Source organism: Taudactylus pleione, unplaced genomic scaffold, assembly GCF_031769625.1.
Source record: "Taudactylus pleione unplaced genomic scaffold, aTauple2 ptg000309l, whole genome shotgun sequence".
Lineage (NCBI taxonomy): Eukaryota > Metazoa > Chordata > Amphibia > Anura > Myobatrachidae > Taudactylus > Taudactylus pleione.
Genome location: NW_028284710.1, coordinates 3,688,759 through 3,709,710, shown reverse-complemented (window position 1 = coordinate 3,709,710; position 20,952 = coordinate 3,688,759). Strand labels below are relative to the sequence as shown.

General features: G+C 42.8%; 1 protein-coding gene across 1 annotated transcript in view; it reads left to right on the top strand.

Moving 5' to 3' along the window:
* Positions 1–211: 211 nt before the first annotated feature.
* ADAMTS16 (ADAM metallopeptidase with thrombospondin type 1 motif 16) overlaps positions 212–20,952 on the top strand; it is a 337,999-nt gene continuing 317,258 nt past the window's right edge. Inside the window, exons 1-3 of the mRNA XM_088442271.1 lie at positions 212–294; positions 388–493; positions 17,147–17,463. Coding sequence (XP_088298397.1) covers positions 241–294; positions 388–493; positions 17,147–17,463 — 477 coding nt within the window. The 5' untranslated portion in view covers positions 212–240. The remainder of the gene's footprint in view (positions 295–387; positions 494–17,146; positions 17,464–20,952) is intronic.

Sequence of the window (20,952 nt, the reverse complement as noted above, 5' to 3'; positions counted from 1 at the left end):
AATAATGTACAGTACACTATAGAAAATAACATTAGACCTGCCATGAAATTGTTGTTACAGTAAATAATACAGATAAGGTTCAGAGCAACTAACAGACAATATGATGCACTTGTCTGACTGACTTTCACAAAGGAACAATAAATACATTGATGTCTGGATTACAATTATACATCGTATTAAAGAACAAGGGGGCAGCAGCGGATGACTGATTTGGACAGCACCGCATGAAAGAGTGAAGCTATGGATATGAGAGGTGGCGTTTGGTCCTTGCTGCTGGCACTTTTATTATATCAGGTGAGTTTGGTTTGTGCTATTGGGATACTGGCAGTGACAGCATGCTGACTGACTACATTATTTTCTTCCCCTGTTCCTTTGTGATACGCCCAGAAAGCACCTGTAAGTGCAGCATACAGGAGTCCTCTAGCTGTGGGAGTCCCGACATTTTCATCTATGGCTCTACACTATGACATATTGGATGTTACAGGACACGCTGGTGAGTATCTGGTACTGGCATGAAATACATCTTACATGTGTGTGATTAGTAATGCTGGTTACCCTATAGGTCATGTAGATCAGCTTTTACTGGTATGGTCGGTACTGTCGTTTTTCTGTTATAGTTGTATTTTATAACACTCAGTCATTGGTGGTTAGTGGGAATTGCACATGACAAGGAAAGGAAGTATGTATGCACTGCAGGGCATTAGGGCACTGGCGGTTATACCACACTAGGCGGGCACCAACATTATGGAAGCTGTTCCAGAATACGTTTTATTTGTATCTATTTCTTTTTTTTTAACATGATTTTTATGTCATGAATGTTATCTTTGTACAAACAAACTATCAGATGTCACAATTTGATTTATCACCACAATACTCTAAGGAAATAATTCTATTACACTGCTGCCGTATGTTTAAGTCTACCAAAAGTCATACAGCATCAGTTTTAACTACTAATTTGGGGTGTATTTAGTAAAGGTCGATTTTAATTGATCAACATCAATGTTATGTTTCTGGGACTACATCAGACATTTACTAAGCAAATGTGTGATTTAACCCCAGAACCACATCAATGTTGATACATTTTGAATTGTTTAGAATCGATCAAAGTCGATTAAAATTTACCTTTAGTATGTAATTTCACCAATGTACATTTTGGAATTCTCCCCACACAGTTCCTGAGTAAAGTGAATGATATGGACGATAACGATATCTTTCCAGTGTGTGCGCGCTCCCGTGGGTCGTCCATGATGTCTGTTGTCGTCCAAACATGCAGGTCAATCTGACAATATTGGCAGGAACTGCATGTTCGGAGAAGTGCAGGGTGACGTCACTGAACAATATCGTTAACAATATCATTCAGTGTGTATGCTCAGTGTCATTTGCCTGGGAGATCAAGGCCAAACGCGAACGATATCGTTCATGGAGCATATCGTCTAGTGTGTGTGCCCCTTTAACAAGTAATACAGAATGATGCAGAGTGACCTTGTGGACTCTCAAGTGCTGCTGAGTAGAAGTGCAAAGACAACAGACAATGTTTACTTGTCATGGTGCCCAAAATAAGTTTAGAAAATGATTGGAAAACCGAAGTTGGACAAAAAGGCACTGACCTTATGATTCTCCTGCACTGGTCATAGAAAACTGTAGATATTATGTTGTTGGGACTTTTTTCAATGTATTATTTCATTAACATTGCATATGATAAACAAAATACATTTTGAAAGTCTAAAGTATTTATTTTATCAGTATCATATGGAAATTATATTTGCAGTCAAGACCGTTTCTTACTAAAATCTGTATATGGATGTGTATGAATTTGTCTAAATCATTTGTATCAGTAGGATTGCCAAACAGTGTGTTTGAAGAACTGGATCAGCGCCAATGTGTCATAGGGTAACAGGAAAAAACCCTTAAATATGTTGGATATATCCAATGGATATTGAAACAATATTTAATATACATAAAAAAAAGTGAAATATATTTGAATTGTAAATTATACATATTACCTTTAACTTAAGGTGCGTACATAAGGTACGATATCTATGAATGATAACGATATCGTTCAATGATCTATCGTTCATTTTTATGCAGTGAACGACCAACGATGCGCATTCCTGCATGAACGATAACGATATCTATGATCGGCAGTACATGCAGGCCCATCTGGACGATATCGTCAACTTTTCCTGTTCAGAGATGTGGCAGGATGACTTCACTGAAAGATATCTTTCAAGTCGTTGGTGGTACAGATCGTTCTCTTTGTACCCACCATTACTTTTCTTAGTTACATTATGGTTCATATGACATCTACTGCCTGTAGATATGTTATCACATCTCTGCTAGCTATACATTCAGAAACACCACTAGAGGGCGCTAGATGAAGTTGTATTTGCAGCTTTATACTTCTTTGTTACCATGTATAAGTTTTGTTTAATGGTTTGTAAATAATCAAAATATGATAGTAGTTAATATTTGCTCCATTGCCTGTCAAGGGAGATATAAAATTGTCTTAACGCCACAAACTGTCGTAAAGGAAATAAATCTGTGCACATCCCACTAAGATACAGTGCTGTTCTTATTAATGAGCTGTTTGTCAGGCCATTTGCATTTTATCCAGTTAGTGCGGAGGGTATACTTGAAAGCTCTCTGCACTGAACTACAGTACATCGATTGTCTAATGCCAATGCCCCCCCCCCCCCCCACCCGCTATAGTATCTCAATAATAGTGTGAATATACAGGGCTGGGGTTTGTAGGCATCCTAACCCTTCTCCTACTCCTCCCCCTAGTGCCTAAACCTGACCTCCCCCTAGTGCCAAACCCTAACCCTCCCACTAACCCCGCTACTTACCTCCAGTATGCCAGCATCGGGATCCTGACAGTTGTCGGGATTCCGGCATCGGTATACTAAGCGCCGGCATCCCTTTGCCGGGATATTGACCTGATCCCCCATAAATTAGGAAGGAAAGATCAGCACACGTATTGTAGTTTCAAAGTGCAAACTCCCATTTATTAGAAAATGTGCAAAAATACAACAAGCCCAACGACAATTTCAATCATGTAGATTTTCTCCTGAGGGAATTTATGGGACAGGTAAACACCATTATTTATTTATGGATCTTGCACATCATGATTTAAAAGTTTTTGGTTGAGAGTGCAGACCGCAGTTCCCATTGTGACTAATACTGCTTTTAGACCTAAATCCTGGGTCTGACCCGAGTTTTGGAACTCAGGGCCTGATTCAGAGACCTTCACGCTCTGAATCAGGGCCCTCCTACCTAAAAATGGAGCGGCCTCCTGGCCGCTCGCATAGCTGTGGGTGTCCACCCACAGCTTATGCGAGCGGCCAAAAAGATGGTCACGATGGTCAAGACCATCGGGCTTGCGACGAGACCCTGCAGTAGGGTCTCGCTGCCATAAGCCCAGGAGTGCTTTTGGCTCTATCAGAGCCAAAAGCACTCCCACTGACATCACTAGTGATGTCAGTGGGGCCGGTCCCAGACGGTAGGCGTTCCCATGGGAACGCCTCCGTCTGAGCAGCAACGCCCCCGGCACGCCCACCAAAGGGGGTGTGCTGTCTCTCACCATCGACAGCACGCCCCCTTTGGTGCAAGACCCATAGCGACAGCCTGGCTGTGTTAACTCTAGCTCCGGCGGCAGGCAGGGCGCCGGAGCAAGAGAAGGCAGTGCCGTGCGCGCGCCCGAAAAGGGGGCGTGGCCATTGAAAAGGGGGCATGTCTATAAGACGAGTCCCCTATTCGTCACTCTAGGGGGCATGCCCGGCACTTATGGACACGTCGGGCAGCCCCCAAGCGCTGCCGACAGGGAGAATAGATGCCGCATGAAGACGGCACCAGCAGGCTGTGATGGCAGGGCGCTTTTTGCCCTTCTTCTGGAGGACAGGGTGCTTTTTGACCTCCAGAAGGAGGGCAGGGCGCCGCTCCCTGCTAAAACAGCCTAGCAGGAACGCTAGAGGGAATGCTAGATGTGTCCCCAAACATCTAGCCGTAATACGCCAAACAGCGCGATTTGACTGGCGTGAAAGAGCCTCAGGTTCACGCAACTCTGCTAGTCGGGCATTTTTTTTGCTGAAAATGCGATTCAGCATTTAATGCGATGTGACTTGGAAGCACCAGCAGACTGTGCTGAATAATTTTATATGTGACACTTGTATATCTGTGTGCACCTGAGTCTGTATATGAACCACAATGGAACCTGTAATGAAAACAGCTGAGGCCACTACATAGTAACACTTCGTATACAGATTCAGAGACTCAGTCGCAAATAGATATAAAAGTGTTGCATATCAAATTAATCAGCGCAGTCTGCTGTTGCAAAAAAGACACAAAAAAGATGCCCAGCACTAGCAGAGTCTCATGGGACCTGGCGCTCTGAGAGGTACTGCAGCAAAGATGTGTAAGGACACATCTGTATTGTCCTTGGTGATCCAGCGGTGACTAACCTGCTCCAGACAGCTGGAGCAGCTAAAGCGCAGCTTCTAAGTCCCGGTGGTCATGTGACTTTTGGGTTACCTGTCAACATTGTGAGAATGTGGACATATTGCCTGTTGACATTTTAAAACTATCAACATCCATATGTGCCAGAATGGGGGGGGGGGGTGTGTGGAATGGGGCAAACCCACATGCCCCCCCCTTTCATTTCTCCCCTGCCCCTCCTCCCCCTTTAAAACCCCTGAACCCCCCCTCCTTGCGGCATCCCCGACCCCTCCTACTGATCCCATTGACACACAGGTATTCCCTGTTAACCTGTTAATATATGTCTTTCTAAACAAAATACTTATTTTAAATAGCAAGTATGAGAAGACACACATCACATGTTTAATAATGTAAATATCTAACTTCACTACAGTGGGGTTGGACAACCCCATGCCTCTCTAGCTATTATTATATAAATGTATCATTCTTAGGCAGTCACTGAGGAGAAGCCATCTTAAATATGTCCTCGTGGAACACATTCAAACCAAGACATACTGATGATAACCTTGCTGAAAAGCTGCCTGTTTCAGCTCACGTTTGGCCAATGTGTGGGAATGTTTGCAGCAGAAGCCTCACATAACTTTGACAGTTGCCTCAGTGCATCTGTTTAGAAGAATTCAATCTGAAGATTATAAATAACCTGCTTGATTTATCAGTATTATAAGTATGTGTATACAAAATATTCAAAAGCATTTTTTACAGCCCCTCCATAACATTTGTTATTATGTATGTACATTTGGCATTTTAGTAATGCTGATTGTCAATACATAAAAATACTCAATATTTTATATATTCATGCGTTTGATTTAAATGCTAAAAAATACAGTGCATACAGTATTAGCAGAGTATTCTGTGTCAACACTCTGGGCCTAGGACCTGTTAACAGAGTGTCGGTAGCAGAAGATGATCTATCAATGTGAAGTGCAGCAGAATGTGCTGGGAACAGTAGTCCTCCAGACAGATTGATGAACCAGGGTGAAATATACTTGGTCAAAATATATGTGATTTTAAATATGTAACACCGTTGTTGGGGCTGTTGGAGGTTAGTCCACACATGGTACAGCTTAACCAGTTCTTAGATTTATTAAATCAGGAAGAACAACAAGTAGCATAAGACACAGGGATATCACAGGTGCAATAGCGGTATCAAGATATATTAGATAAGTGCTGCCTAGAGCTTAAGGTGTTGCTGAGTGTTGTAGTATGTTGGGTGTGACAGCAGTAAATGCATCGGTGGATGGTTGTACTATTGCTTCTGCCGATGGTTTACGTACATATCGAATGTTTGTGGGTCTGCGTATGCACAGTACCTGTTCTGTGCATGTGTAGAATAAGTCCTGCATGTTAGCACGCAATGCCCCCAAGCCACAGCATAATTGACGTGCTGTGGCTACTTGGGGCGGGGAGGGGACGGTGCCGGGTTGTGTTCCTGGAAGCATTGACATGTTGCCCCCATTTCCTGGGAGTGTCGAGGCCAGGGTCTGCATCGTAGGATGCAGATTTCCTCACTTTGCAAGCAGACAGGAGCCAGCCAGCCTTAGTAAGTTTCAACTTATGCAGCCTGGCCAAAACAGCGACAGTGATCCTCCCTACAGACACATCCTGCTGCATCTGCATTTTAGTTGAACTGTATTGCACAGCCGCTTCCTTGCGGCTGTGCAATACTGTCCACATCTGAATCAGGCCCATAGTGCACTTGTGGTCTCATATGGTGCTCAGTACGGCTGGTACTGAGGAGGGTAGGAGAGTCTACGGGTCCGTCTGTTTGCATGTAACACCAGGGAGGAAAGATGCACATAGCGCATGTCAGAGGTTGCCGAGTCAGCTTACCTTCTGGGCACATAGGATTGGAGGCAGCGAGGCAGTGCACTCTGTCCATCAACACACACCCTTAGTTTAATAACTGATTCAGTAATTAGCCCTGGCAGCTAACACCTACAGAAGATGGCATTAGTCACTATAGCCTATGGGCTACAATTTGCTAAATCCCTGGCAATGACCGTCGCACATCCGGGCGTCCCAATATAGTAGTAAAGGGATGTCTTATGTAATCACTTCACTATTAACACATCACAGGGACGGTAAATAATTCCTTATTGCTGCGAATAACGGTGATAAGAAATTACAATTATGTCATGTCCAGTGGCGTAATTAGGGTCTTCAGAGCCCAGGGCAAGTTTAAGGTTGGCACTCCCCCACACCATATAGCAAAACATATTTTGCTTATGGTCACATACCGGAAGGGGCATGGCCACTGAATATGGGGTGTGCCAACACGACACGCCACCCATTTCTTGTATCTCTGGGAACATTCCTTTCCATTCCATATGCACCTTACCTCTGTGGTGGTTTATCATAATGTGGAGTCCCTGAAGAAATACATCCTCCCTGGGACGATGGTGTCTTCATTCGGTATTCAATATTCATATAGGTCACATCGTCCGGAAGATGCCTGTTTGTGTAGGAATATTAACAAGGTCATCATCATACGACAGCGGTTCAACCAGACTCATGCCCCTTGTGTAACTTCCTTCCCCCTGCATCTCTCAGCCACACCATCATCTCACTGCGTCGTCTCTTAGCCACACCATCATCTCCCTCCCTGCTTTGTCTCTAAGCCACACCATCACCTCCCCCCTGCGTCGTCTCTCAGCACACCATAACTGCCCCCCCTGCATCAACTCTCAGCACACCATCATCTCCCCACTGCTTCGTCTCTCAGCACATCATCATCTCCTCCCCTGTGTCATCTCTCAGTCACGTGATCAGCTCCCACCCTCAGCACACAGACACACAATGACACAAATAAATATACACACACAGACACATATACACACACACGGACACGCATACATGGGATATAGTTGGCATCCCGGCGTGCGGGATGCTGACGGTCTAAATACCGGCACTGAAATCCCGACAGGTCAGCATCCCAAAGGGTAAGTATTGGGGTGTAGGGGGAGCTTAGCATTATGTAGCGGGGTAAGGTTTAGGCATTAGCGGAAGGGTTAGGATTAGGGTATGGGGAAGGGGAGGTTAGGTTTAGGCACATGGGTGGGAGTTTAGGCACTGGGGAGGGGGTCTTAGGTTTAGGGTGTGGGGAGGGGAAGGTTAGATTTAGGCACTAGGAAGGGGTGGTTAGGTTTAGGCACTAGCGAGGGAGGGTTAGGGTATGGGGGTAGGGAAAATACGTACCTTGCGTTCCTATGGCTGTTGGGATTCTGGCTGCCAGGATGCCGCTGTCAGTGTTCTGAACAGCAGCATCTCAACAATCGGGATATCATACCCAACCCTATATATATATATATATATATATATATATATATATATATATATATATATATATATACACTGACATAGATACATGCTGACACATTTACACACACACTGACACATACACACACACTGAAAGCCTATACAGACACACACACTTCTTTCACACAAATGCAGCCAGCAGCCCCCCATCCTCCCTCCACCACACATGAAAAATTAACACTCCCCCTCCCATGGCAGCTTAGCCATCCACCTGCCTCCCCAGTAACCCACCTGCAGTGAGTGGAGACAGAGAGCATCGGGGAAGGAAGCTCTAGTCCAGGTCAGGATAGAGCCTTGTAAGAAGACTGCCTGGGTGAGGCTGCGCTTCTGCTGCAGCTCCCCCTATAGGCAGCCCAGCCAGCACCAGGCTAGCAGGCACACTTGCCTACTCGTTAAAGAAGTTAGACTCAGGACACAATGTTGGTGGGTGGGAGGGAGGGCGTGCATGTACGATGTCCTTGGCAGCAGCGCCCCCTCTGCAGGGCTTGCCAGGGCGCCCAGGGCACGAGCCCCGCTCGTACCCCTTAGTTACGCCACTGATCATGTCTAATACCCGATAATTGATAAATATGTCCTATAATGTACACAATGATTATTTGACTTTTTAATGGCCTCTTTCAAGAGATACCATAGAGGAGTATGTGTGCAGTGTGTGGCCCTACCCGTCCACTGTACAGTGGTTTGATTTGCAGTTGTCTGCAGGGGCGTGGTCACGATGATGTGATATGTTATGAATAGCATCATTAAGCTCTTGGTCATTCTGGGAGAGTCAGCAATTTGTTTCAGTCCTCTCTTGCAGGTTGCAATGTTAGATAGGAGGAGCTCTTCTAACTACACAAACTGACTGAAAGTTAGGCAGATTTTTAAAGAAAAAATGCACAGCGCAGGTTGGTTGATTCATACACAAGGGTAGGATTAATGACATCATAGCAATTTAGTATCAATTGTTTGATCTGTATTCAACTCAATTAAGACACGGTCCTTTTTTAGAATTGTTCCTCTTTTTATTATACTAAAGAGTCTTCTTCTAGCACAGTCAATGCACATGTACTGTATGCTGGTCTAGCATAGGTTATAATCACTCATGCTCAATAGTGAACTCATAGTGGGCACCTGCAATACTGGAATTCAGTGACTTATTTACCACTACTGTATTGGCTGCTGCATGCCAACAAATTTGCTCCATGTACTGAACCTGAGGCTCCTGCTCTTCTGAGCTTGCTTAGAATAATAGTCATTTAACTGATGTAGCTGGAGGAAAAACCGACAGTGATATAGATGTAGGTGTGGACAAACTATAGAAATTCTTGATCAGTGCCATAACAGGGCTCATCTGCACCCTGTGCCACCCCCACCCCCAGGGGACTGCAGTTTGTCTGTCTGGAGAACCCAAAGGGCATTCTGGGTGGCACTGCAACAGCAATCCTGGCTGCAAGGTGCTGTTGCAGGCTCCCTGCTAGCCAGAAGCAAGGGTCGTGAGGCAACTATAATATAGCATTATGATTTTTCAGTGTAATTCACTTGTAATATATCTGTGGTGCCCTGGGTGTTGGTGTGGGCACAGATAAGGTAGGTGGTACCTTGCAGTTGAGACGGCAGCTCCAGTGGATCTTCCTTCCACTTGAAAATGACTCTACGATTTACTATTCACCTAAGGCTGTAGCAGAGAGGCTAGCACCATACACACAGTAAAATGACAGGACAGCCTTAATAAATAGAATATTCAAGTAGGTTTATCATAGGGGACATTAGTCCAAAGAGGGTCACTGTATGATGAAAATAATGATCATAATTTACTGCTGCAGCACCCCTTTGGCTTTGACTATGGAAAATGTAGTTTTGCAGTTGCTTCAATTCACATGGTGTTAGACACACAATACCCTTCACAAAGCACACATATAATGAAATAGCAGAACAGATTATTACTCAGTAGACCAGTAAAATCTTAGAATAATCGGTCATTTATTTTAAAGTGAACACACAGTTCTTTTATTGGAGTACTCTCTTACTACAGTAGGTGATCACTGTCTTATAACATGCATGTACTTGTAATCCACAATGGGCAAAAGTTGTATGATTAGCATCTAATGCTGGTCTTTCCTGATTCCAGAGAAATAATAGATTTGGTTTACCAATGATAAGGTGCAATAAACACAGGTCGACTTTCAATAGCACAATTATCTTCAGCTCTTCACAGTATCAATAACGTCCCAATGTGCACGTTAAGCAGCTAAAGATTCTCTTACAAAATGGCTTCCTCTCTATACACTGTTCAGCTCAGTCACTGATTCAGTAGCAGCTCAATCAAGATATATATGATGCTTTTTGCACTCGGATCTTTAGCTCAGTCTATTGCATAAGTTTGGGTTACACACTACTTTCAATATTCTTCTATATATACTTTCAATTTCCCAATAGCTTTCAATAGTTTTCATTGGTTCTCAATATCTCTCAATGGTTCTCAGTAGCTCTCAATAATGCTTAGTAGCTCTCAACAGCTGTTAACAGTTTTCATTATCTCAGTATCACAGTAGGGACATCTCACTTTTACAGCTTTTTCTCACACACAGCCTCCACAGATTTTAGATGCTGCTGCCAGTGCTGGCACACTGTCTCTGGATCACAGCCTCACTCTTCCAGCACTTTGCATTTGTCCTCAGCCAACCATTAGTGGGTATTCAGTGGCACTTGTCACTCAGTACCACATCAACATTGTCGCTTGCCCAGACTTTTTAGACCTATAGCGTCTCACCCTGCTACTCCACTCCTCGGCATCTATTCATCTCTACTGTGAATGTGCAATAAGTAACTACCTGTTATGTTCCTGGTTTGTCTTTTTAGTGCGTTACAGCTCCATATAGTGACAGCATCCTAAAATACAACTTATAGTGGCTCTTATGGAGCCAGGGGTATCACATATCATTTAAATTAGCATTTTGTACAACATTTATCCTTACAAAGATATGTTTTGCAAGCATCTCTTAGAATTAACATGTGATTGTGCACTTAGGGAAGACTAATCTGTTTTCTGTCATATGCTTCAATAGTTAACGAGTGGCATCTGTCGGTTTGTTTGGGCGAATCTTGAGAACCACTGGATGGAGTTTAATGCAGGTTTCACTATTCTATAGAGCTTTTGTTGCATAAAGTTTAGGTGTATAAAACATTAATGTATGACAAAAGGGAGCCGAGCAATGACTATTATAGTGAAGCAAGTCAATGAAAAAAAACGGACGTCCGGTTGCTTTCTTGACTTACGTTGCCTATATAAAGATATATTACAATGATGGACTTTATTTTATACTATGTAGAGATGGATGCACATTACGCGGTTTCTCTAGAAAATTTTTTGCAAGCCCGTTTTTTATTTTTTACCATATAATATCCATAAGGAGTTTGCAATTGGACATGGAACAAGATGTGGAATGCAAGGTGATACTTTGTCAAAACTTCTTTTGTTGAACAGCCGCTTTAAGGTAAGTATTGTTTGTACTTGTTGTTGTAATTGATGGTTTGTAACAGAAATTAAGGCACTGGTGCGGTGTGACCATAATTGCCGGGCAGGGGATGGTAAACCATCCTGTAGTGTGTTTATTAAGTTAAGCAATGCTGCAAGGATATTGATGTTATAACGCGTGCGTTATTTCAACAGGTGTTTGGCTGATTGGACAGCACTTTTTGCTAGCACATTGGATTGAGGATAGCAGGAACTGCTGGTAGTGTGTTTAAGGTCCCAGGTATTTGCAAACTCTTTGAACTCTCTACTCATGAATTGCATGGTGTTCATGACAATTTGTTGTTGGATACCATGTGTAGTAAAGTCTCTCTTGATTTTGGCAATAACAGTAGCATTGGTCAGTTTGGGCCGGTATTCAGTATCAAAATATCCAGAATAGAAGTCTGCCAAAACTAGATGTTCTTTTCCTCTCCATACAGAGATGTCTGCAGCAGAGACAAACCAGGGCAAGTCAGGCACATAGTGTAGGTGCAGAGGTTCATTTGACTCATGTGGTTTGAGAGCATTTCAGGGAACACATATGGAGACTTCTCTCTCAATTTCACTAAACATGATGGACTAATATTGCTATTCTTTGGCCCTGTGGTTGATGGTATCAATGCCTGGGTGTCCATGGTGGAGTTGCTTTATATAGTACTTCTGCAGGGTGTACGGTATTATGAATCTTTGATCTCTCAGAATGACTCCATCAGACAGCATGAGCTCATCTTTCATGGCAAAAAAGGGGAACAGATCCTGTATGATCTCCCTAAAGAACTGAGGCCCTCCTTGTAGAATGATCTGAGACAGCTGTTGGGACAGATCAACCGCCATGGTTTGAACAGACATTTAGTCATATTCATCCTCTACGTTAGTGCACTCAGTGTGAGGCAAGTGGGTCCGGGACATTAGCCACAAACAATTCTTTGCCACACTTATAGATAACATTCTGGTGGTATTTCTGTAACTTGAGCATACTTTTTAGTATGTGGGAGGAACCATTATGCAGAGGTCTCAAAATGGTTATGAGTGGCTGATAGTCCATTTTAACAGTGGTGTGACACCCATATATAAAGTTATGGAAAATGTGACATGCAAACACCAATGCTAAAAGTTTTTTCTTCAATCTATGCATAACGTGATTCAGTCTCAGTCAGTGCTCTCAAGTAGAAGGCAATGGGCCTGTTCTTTCGGAGACATTCCACACCCAGATTGTTTTGTGAGGCATCTGCAGAAATCACCATCAGTAAATATATATGAAAGTACTGAAGTGCTTGTTAGTATACGTTTTAAGTTTGTCACTGCAGCCTGATGTTGCTCTTGCCAAAGCCATTCTGTATCTTAAAGTAGTAGCTGTCATAGTGGTGCAGTTGCCTCACTGTAGAAAAAGGAATTTCGATAGGTAGTTTGTCATTCCCAAGAGTTTGTCCTAAACAGATGACATTTGCTGAATGACTGCTGTTTTTCAGGGTCTGCCTTGACCCACTAATCAGAGAGGTGATCCACATACAAATGTGCCCACAAACATCCAGCAGCTGACACTGTAACGTAGCATTACATAGCACAAGCAGCTTCTGCTGATTAAAATGATATCTATTTGCATTGATTGCACTGTACGAATAAGACACATTTGAAGGTTAAAAGTTGCACAAAAGACGCTCAGCGCTACCTAGTCACGCCACAGCATGGCGCGACTAGAAGGGCTGTTTAACATGCAAGGAGGCTAGATGTATGAGGACCCTTCTGTATAATAATTTTGATACCCGAAACCTGCATTTGTCTGGGTTGAAGCTTAAGTTAATGGCACAGATCCTTTGTAGCACCTGGCGTTTGCATGTTGCGACCTTTGATGAGAATGTCATCAACAATGATTTCACACGTTTATCCTGCAAACAGCCATAGGGCATACATAAGCCCACGAGGCATAAAAAGCATATCATCCAGCAGGTGTTGTGAATGCAGTGAGCTTGGGCGAGTCTGTCCAGAGGTATCTGCCAAAGTCTGCATTTGTCATCCAGGGTGCTGAAGATTTTTGAGATCCACTGTGCTGATTCCCCTTTCTGGGTAATTACACCAAGTCTTGATGTGAGATAAAATTGTGAAATATATACTGTATCCCCAACCAATCAGCTCCAAACTATCATTTCTTAAACACAGCCTGCAAAATGTAAGTTAGAAGCTGATTGGTTGGTGATATAATCTCACAATTTTATCTCTCATCAAGCTGTGATACATATGCCCCTAACTTTAGGATCCCATACAATAACATTTCCCTCTATGGATTGCGGACCCACTACCTGCATATAGCCACGATCTGGAGATTACACCGGCTACAAGCGCCATAACGGTGAGACCAGCCGGCATATATTGCAGTGGGAGCAATAGGTCTCTGCAGACAGACTTTTATCCAGTACCCAAACCGGACTCTGAATCAGGGGGCCAGGAGTTAATAGAGCGACAGGCATATTCCTATTTCATCCGGAGCCGAGCTGCAAGCTGGAGTGCGTAGGATTCTCTTTTGTCAGTGGACCATTGCTGGCTATTGCTCTACTAACCGGAGCTTGAGATCGGGATATTCCAATTAGCCAACGGTTGCTTATACAGTGCTAATAAGCTGCGGGACATATATGGTGCATGGATGTGGTAACTATCGGCTACTCCTAGACCAAGTTATTTATACCAATTGCCAAAAGAAGCACTATACGATAATAGAAATTATGGGGCATATGTATCAAAGCTTGATGTGAGATAAAATTGTGAGATATATATCACCAACCAATCAGCTTCTAACTTACATTTTGCAGGCTGTATTTAAGAAATTATAGTTTGGAGCTGATTGGTTAGTGATATATATTTCACAATTTTATTTCGCATCAAGCTTTGATACATATGCCCCTATATCCATTACATCTATTATGTTTGCACATACTTGTGCGGTTAGGATCCTTTATTATTTAAATTATATTGCATATCTATGCATATAACTGCCAAAATTTGTTATTTTTAACATTTTCTAATGAAAGATTGTATAAACATTTTGGAATTGTTTGCTATATGTAACTTATTGATGGGGGATTGTGGCAATAAATTAAATTTTTATCTTTTTACTAAAGAATTTGATCTTTGTATAATATAAGATTGCGCAGCCGAAACTTTACATTTTGAAAATAATACACAATTTTCTTTCTTTATTCAGCATCTATAACCTATTATTTAGTTGGATTAAGCATTACACAGGTTGCAAGGTGAGAGCCAGTGCCAGCCTCAATTTTTTCTGTTCTCAAAAACAGGGTGTATTATATAGTACACCAAGAACCTCTTCAACCTAGCTGGACGTATTTGCAATATATAGAATTTATATGTACAGTATCAAATATTCCTTGTAGATTGTGAAATTGCGAGCAGGGTCCTCTTTACTCTTTGTCTAACTGTTATTACCCACAGGGCCGGATTAAGGTCTGTAGGGGCCCCTGGGCAACAAACTTGTGGGGGCCTCTATATACCACCGTTTCTTGTCACCCTAGGAACATTTATTTTTCCTTTTTATTCACCTTGTGCCCAGTAGTAAGGCCCCTCTTGCAATGCCCACTGTAGTAGTGCCCCTTATGCAATGTCCCCAGTAGAAGTGCCCCCAGTAATGGTCCCCCCTATGCAGTGCCTACTGTAGTATTCCACCCTATGCAGTGCCCCCTGTAGTAATGCCCCCTATGCAGTACCCCTTATATAGTGCCCCCAGTAGTAGTCCCCCCTATGCAGTGCCCCCAGTAGTAGTCCCCCCTACGCAGTGCCCCCAGTAGTAGTCCCCCCTATACAGTGCCCCCAGTAGTAGTTCCCCCTATGCATTGCCCCCAGTAGTAGTCCCCCCTATGCATTGCTCCCAGTAGTAGTCCCCTCCTATACAGTGCCCTCAGTAGTAGTCCCCTCCTATGCAGTGCCCCCAGTAGTAGTCCCCCCTATACAGTACCCCCAGTAGAAGTCACCCCCATGCAGTCCTCCAGTAATAGTCCCCCCTTCTGCATTGACCAAGTAGCGCCCCCCCAGTGCCCCCATGAAGCGGCCCCCCTATACAGTGACCCCTGTAATAGTCCCCCCCATGCAGTGCCCCCAGTAATAGTCCCCCCTATGCATTAACCCTAGTAGCACCACCCAGTGCCCCCATGAAGCGACCACCCCCCGATGCAGTGCCCCTTACACACACACAAAAAACAAAAAAAAGACACAACTTACCTTAATCCCCACTCCTGATGCGACCGGCGGCTCTTCTCCTGCACTTAGTGCACTATGGGAGAGACGTCAGCGCCTTTTGGCTGCGGGGGGAGCCAGAAGGCGGAGCTCTTGAGTGAGCTCCAGCCGGCTCCCTCCGTTGACGCAGCAGTCAATGAGAGTCTGTCTGACTCTCATCAGCTGCTGTAACAAACACACAGCTGCCGGAGGTGGCTGTGTGTTTGTAACTGTGTAGTGTGGCCGTGCTCACTGCGTGGTCTACACTACACTAAGCAGCGGGGACACTACCGGTGGGTGCAGACAGTGCACCGCTGCTAGTGGGGGCCCTTCTGCGTGTGGGGGCCCAGGGACGACCGCCCCTATCGCCCCCCCTTAATGCGGACCTGATTACCCATACCCAGTTTTATTACTGTTATGTTCCCAAATGTAAAGCGAAATTAAATATATTGGCACTATATAAGTAAACGTTAAGAAAATAATAATTAATAGTATGACCAAAAAATAAATAACTGGAATTTAACTATGTAAAAGCACATGTGGAATTTGCCAAAAAGCATGAGCGTGACAAAGTTCCAAGTTTGTCTTTAATAAGTATAGAAAAAGAATTACAAGGAAAAAGAGAACCTGTTTCAATTTGAGAATTTGTGGAACTATTTGAAAGTAGGGGTGCGCTAGTGTCATCTGACTTCTGAATGTCCTGATGCAAATCTGTCAGGAAGACTAGGTCAAAATCGCTCTCAAGCAGGGTGCATAGCTAGTACTTGCATAACTGACTAGACTTACAGATGTTATTGCTGCAAAAGGTGAATCTACAAAATATTTAAGTGCAGGCATTTAACACTACAATATACTCATGTAAAGATCATATTTGAAGCTTTTTTTTCTTAAATTATTTTTGCAACATAAAGCAATGTCATACAAAAACAAATATTAAGGTTGAGTTTAAGTGCTTGAAATTAAAATGCCACAAGGCAACAACATATCATCAGTGTAAGCTATTTTATTCAGTAACATTAGAAAATTGGTCATGGGTCTGGATACTTTGAAAGGTATAGCTTAAATGAACATGAAACCCCTGTCAGAATTACGGTATTTATTAGGGACTTTAAGAGGTCCTCTCAGGATAGAATATGAGTCAGTTACTGTAAGTTTCATGTGTTGAAGTTAACTATGGCAGATTCACAGCATTAATGATAACCATGAGTAAAGAAAAGTTTTGATGATGACAGAGCAGTTCCATAGACAAGGGTTTATACATAGATCTCAATCTACTTCTCCTCTGTCAAGTAACAATTTGGCCCTGCACCTAAATTAAGGTAGTGACCACTTGATCAGCTGTAATTTCCCTAATGGTTTTGCATTAGAGCCCAAGAGATTAATAATGAATAATTCATAGGGTTGATAACAAATAATAACTCTACCAGTAGCTTGGCTGTGTGAATAGTTTACTTGGGCAGTATTGAGATTGCATCCATGAAAACATCAATGTTTGTCTTGTGTTACAGACAGACGTTGAAATGTGAGGGTCCCCTTTTTTCCCAGATAGAAAGTTTTTGTGTTATTCAAATATAACTGTGTGAGATTTAGATTTCAATGGTTTATGTACGTTATATTTTACAGAATATGACATTGTTGTGGCATATGAAGTGGATAAAGACGGCAATTACATCACACGTGACATACTCCACAGTCATAGGAGAAAGAGATCAGCGGAGACAAGTCCCATACTTCTCAAGATTCATGGATTTGGCCAGGATTTGCAATTGGAACTAAAGACTTCAAATAATCTAATGGCACCTGGATTTAAAATTCAAACATTTGGAGAAGGAAGGACTAAATATACAGAAGTGTACCCATCACATACCTTCTGCTTTTATACAGGAACACTGCTATCCCATGAACACTCAACAGTAGCACTGTCAACATGTAATGGTCTGGTAAGTGAAACAATACCTGCTTATTGCTCAATGATTACTGCTAGAGCATTTTGCTGCCAGTACATCTTTCATGGGTGGTTATTTATAAGTAAATCAATTTCTCAGCCTTCAAAATCTAGAATATTTTTTTTTTTAACAAAATCACCCATGTGGCATACTGCACTGTTATATTAACATTACACCAACCCTTCCCCAAGACACGGTAGTTGGTCCAAGCCACTGTTGGACAGCTGTTTAACCACAGTTGATCATTAGATATTGTTTTATTTAATTTTTTAGATCAGGAGGTTTGTATTTTTGTAAATTATTACAATTAATACTTTAATACATTTTACCTCAAATTGCGAAATGGCTGGCAAACAATTAATATAGCATGGTGTGTTGGGAATTGTATAGAAAGTATAATATTTAGTACTTGCTTGCCTACATTTGAATCATCCTGGGATACACAATTAATTTTTAGTCACAAGAGAAGGGGTTTATTTCTGGGGCAATGACAACCCCTTTCTCTGGCCTTTTTTCATTGCTTCTCCCTATTCAAGAAGAGGGTTACTGCAGAAATGTCACTCTTTTGCTGATTTCTCTTTTGCTGTCCCTACATTTTTGCAGTTTATCACATCTGTAGACTGTAGTGTCTACTGAATTTATCAAGTGACAGAGCGTTTACACTCTCTATAACCTACTTGCCTGGTGTGAGTGTGCCGCCAGGTCCTGTGCTACTTTGCTAGCATTGGTCGTCTTTTTGGTGAAAATGTGTGTAAGTCGCAATGTGCACTTGAGTCTGTATATGAAGCACAGTGGAACTACTGTAGGAATGGAAAAAGCTGCGGCCGCTAAATTGTTGCACTTCGTATACAGATGGAGAGACTCTGTCACACACAGATATACAAGCTTTGTATATCAAATTAATCAGCACAGTCTGCTGTTGTAAAAATAAACAAGCATAAAGCTTTAGACCAGCAAGCGCTCACCAACAATCCACTGTATGTCACTGTACACAGTTAGACTATGTGTATGTCACAATTCCTCACATCAGCCAGTGAAAAATCATTAGTAGATGAAATATAAGAATTGAAGATAACTGATCATTCACGAACATAAAATTACATTTTAATTGTAAAATATTCAGTCAGAGCAATCCAAATGTACACTAAAATAAATGATTGAGCTGCACAGAGTAAATATAAATAAAAAATGTAGTATCTACAGTGAATACATAATAAAGGAAAAATCACCTAAAATGAATTGAACTGATGCAATCCACTAATCTAGTGGAACTGATCCTAATATGACAATATGCAGTATATCAATAAATAATAATGCAATGAACAGACATACATGTATGACACATAGGGAGGGAAAGAAACGTGGACAAGTGAGGATGATGTAATTGTATCTTCCTTGATGCACCAAGTAAAAAATCCAGCCGTTAGGCAAATGATATTAGGATCAAAAGTAGCAGGGTCTCATGTGAAGGTGAGATAATTGGCCATAAACTTAGAAGTAATCACTGTGGTTATCCATTAGTCTTGATGAATCATGACTTGGCTGTATCCTGTAAATATATCCTACTTGGATAATGGATAGGTATATTGGGCAATGCAATTTCAGTCTCGATTGGCACTTTCCTCTGGATGGCCTGATCTTAGGGGTAGAGATGGAGATGACCCTGGCTCTGCAGTAGCCAAGGCCCGCACAAACTGCTGCACTGTTATCCGAATGAGTGCTGGAGTATCCCCGGTAAGAGCACACCTGCACAGCCTATGACAGACGAGCGGGGCAAATCACCTTCACCCACCCCGGGATGATGAGCCCACCGACGGTGAGGTGAGCGCTCCGGCTCGCTGTGTCCCCCGTGTAAGTGAGGCTGACAGGCGCGCCTAAACCCGCCGCGGCCGAGGGAGCAAGACTCAGCGGCAGCAGGGCAGGTTGTCAAGCGCCGGTCACCTGAGGATGTAAGTGGGATGTTCTTACCGGCTGAGACGATCGTTGGCGTCGCTGACAGGGATCCTCAACAGCTGTCTCCGGCTCGTGGCAGTATGCTTAGTCATCCTTGAAAAAGGCCGTAACTATCGGCTGCAACGCGTTGGAGATACACATACTGACTACCCAAGTGCATCCACTCCTGTGGAGTTCGGGACCGAGGAAGCCTTCATGTGACGCACGCATACTGCCACGAGCCGGAGTGTACCATTAGTGTACCAACATCATAGCTGTTTTTGTGTGTAACCAATACTACACAGCATTTGGTTGGTCATGCTCCCAAATTTAAGTACTCAAACTCACTCCATAATTTTGCAAGAATGCAAAAACAAGATATAAACTGCTTTTTTGGGGCACACTTATTCATCAATTACAAAAGATTGATAATATTATAAAACAACTTTTAATGGATATAACCCTTAAAAAAGGACTTTCAAATTCACAGGTGGGGTATATCAATAAATATGAATTAGTAAAACTTATTAAATCAACATTTATGTTCAGTGAAAATATGACCAGACTCCCTCTGTTACTAATTACAATGTAAGTTATACAGTAAATATATGGTTGGTAACACCTTTCAAGAACACAGGTAATAGTATGGTCTTTGTTGCCTTGGTCACCTGACCTGTACAGGTGGGTTATCCAAGTACTAACCAGACCCAACAGTTACTGTAAATCCGCATGTATGGGGTAAAGGGACCCCTATAGATCCACAAGGTAGTATCACTTTGTCCTTTAACTTTGTTTGATACCTAATATATTTAAGTCATTGCTCATCTCATATTCAGGGGCCTATTCATTAAACGTAAAAATTCAATGGAGATAATTAGCTTTAGAACTCTCATGGAGTTCTAGCTAATTATAGGTGGAATTCATCATTCCACCTCTCCATAAGTATCTATTCCGAAAAGCTGTCATTTTTGCGATGACAGCTTTTCGGGAAATAGATACTTTTCCCTGCCTACACTACCTTATCGCACCTGGAAACAGTGCTGCACATGTGCTGTTACATCTGTAAAACCAGCGCATGCGCTGCACTGCCTGCAGATGCGTTAAGTTTCATACCCCCCCGACCCCCCCCACCCCCCTCCCCCCTCCGCTCACCTTCCCCCCCCCCCGACTTACCTGTCCGCGCAGCAGCCTCCGGCTTCGTCCTGCTGGTCTGTCATGTTGTTTCCCAGCAGACCACATGACAGATTAGAAAAAAAAAAACATTTTTTTTTTCTTTTTCTAAACTTTCTTGTGCTCTGCTGGGGAGCACACATATCCGACCAGCCTGAGGACGGAGCAGAGCGCCGGAGGGACTCGTCGGGGGACCTGTACACACGGATACAGGTAAGTGGATTCTGCTATTCGCCACCTCACAGTGGCGAATAGTAACTGCATCAAATTCCGAAAATTGATAATTTTCGGAATTTGATGAATACCACAATTTCCACATCCCCATACTAATGTATGGGGAGTGTGGACATTAACGCAGGGGAACTTAGCAAGGAGATATCT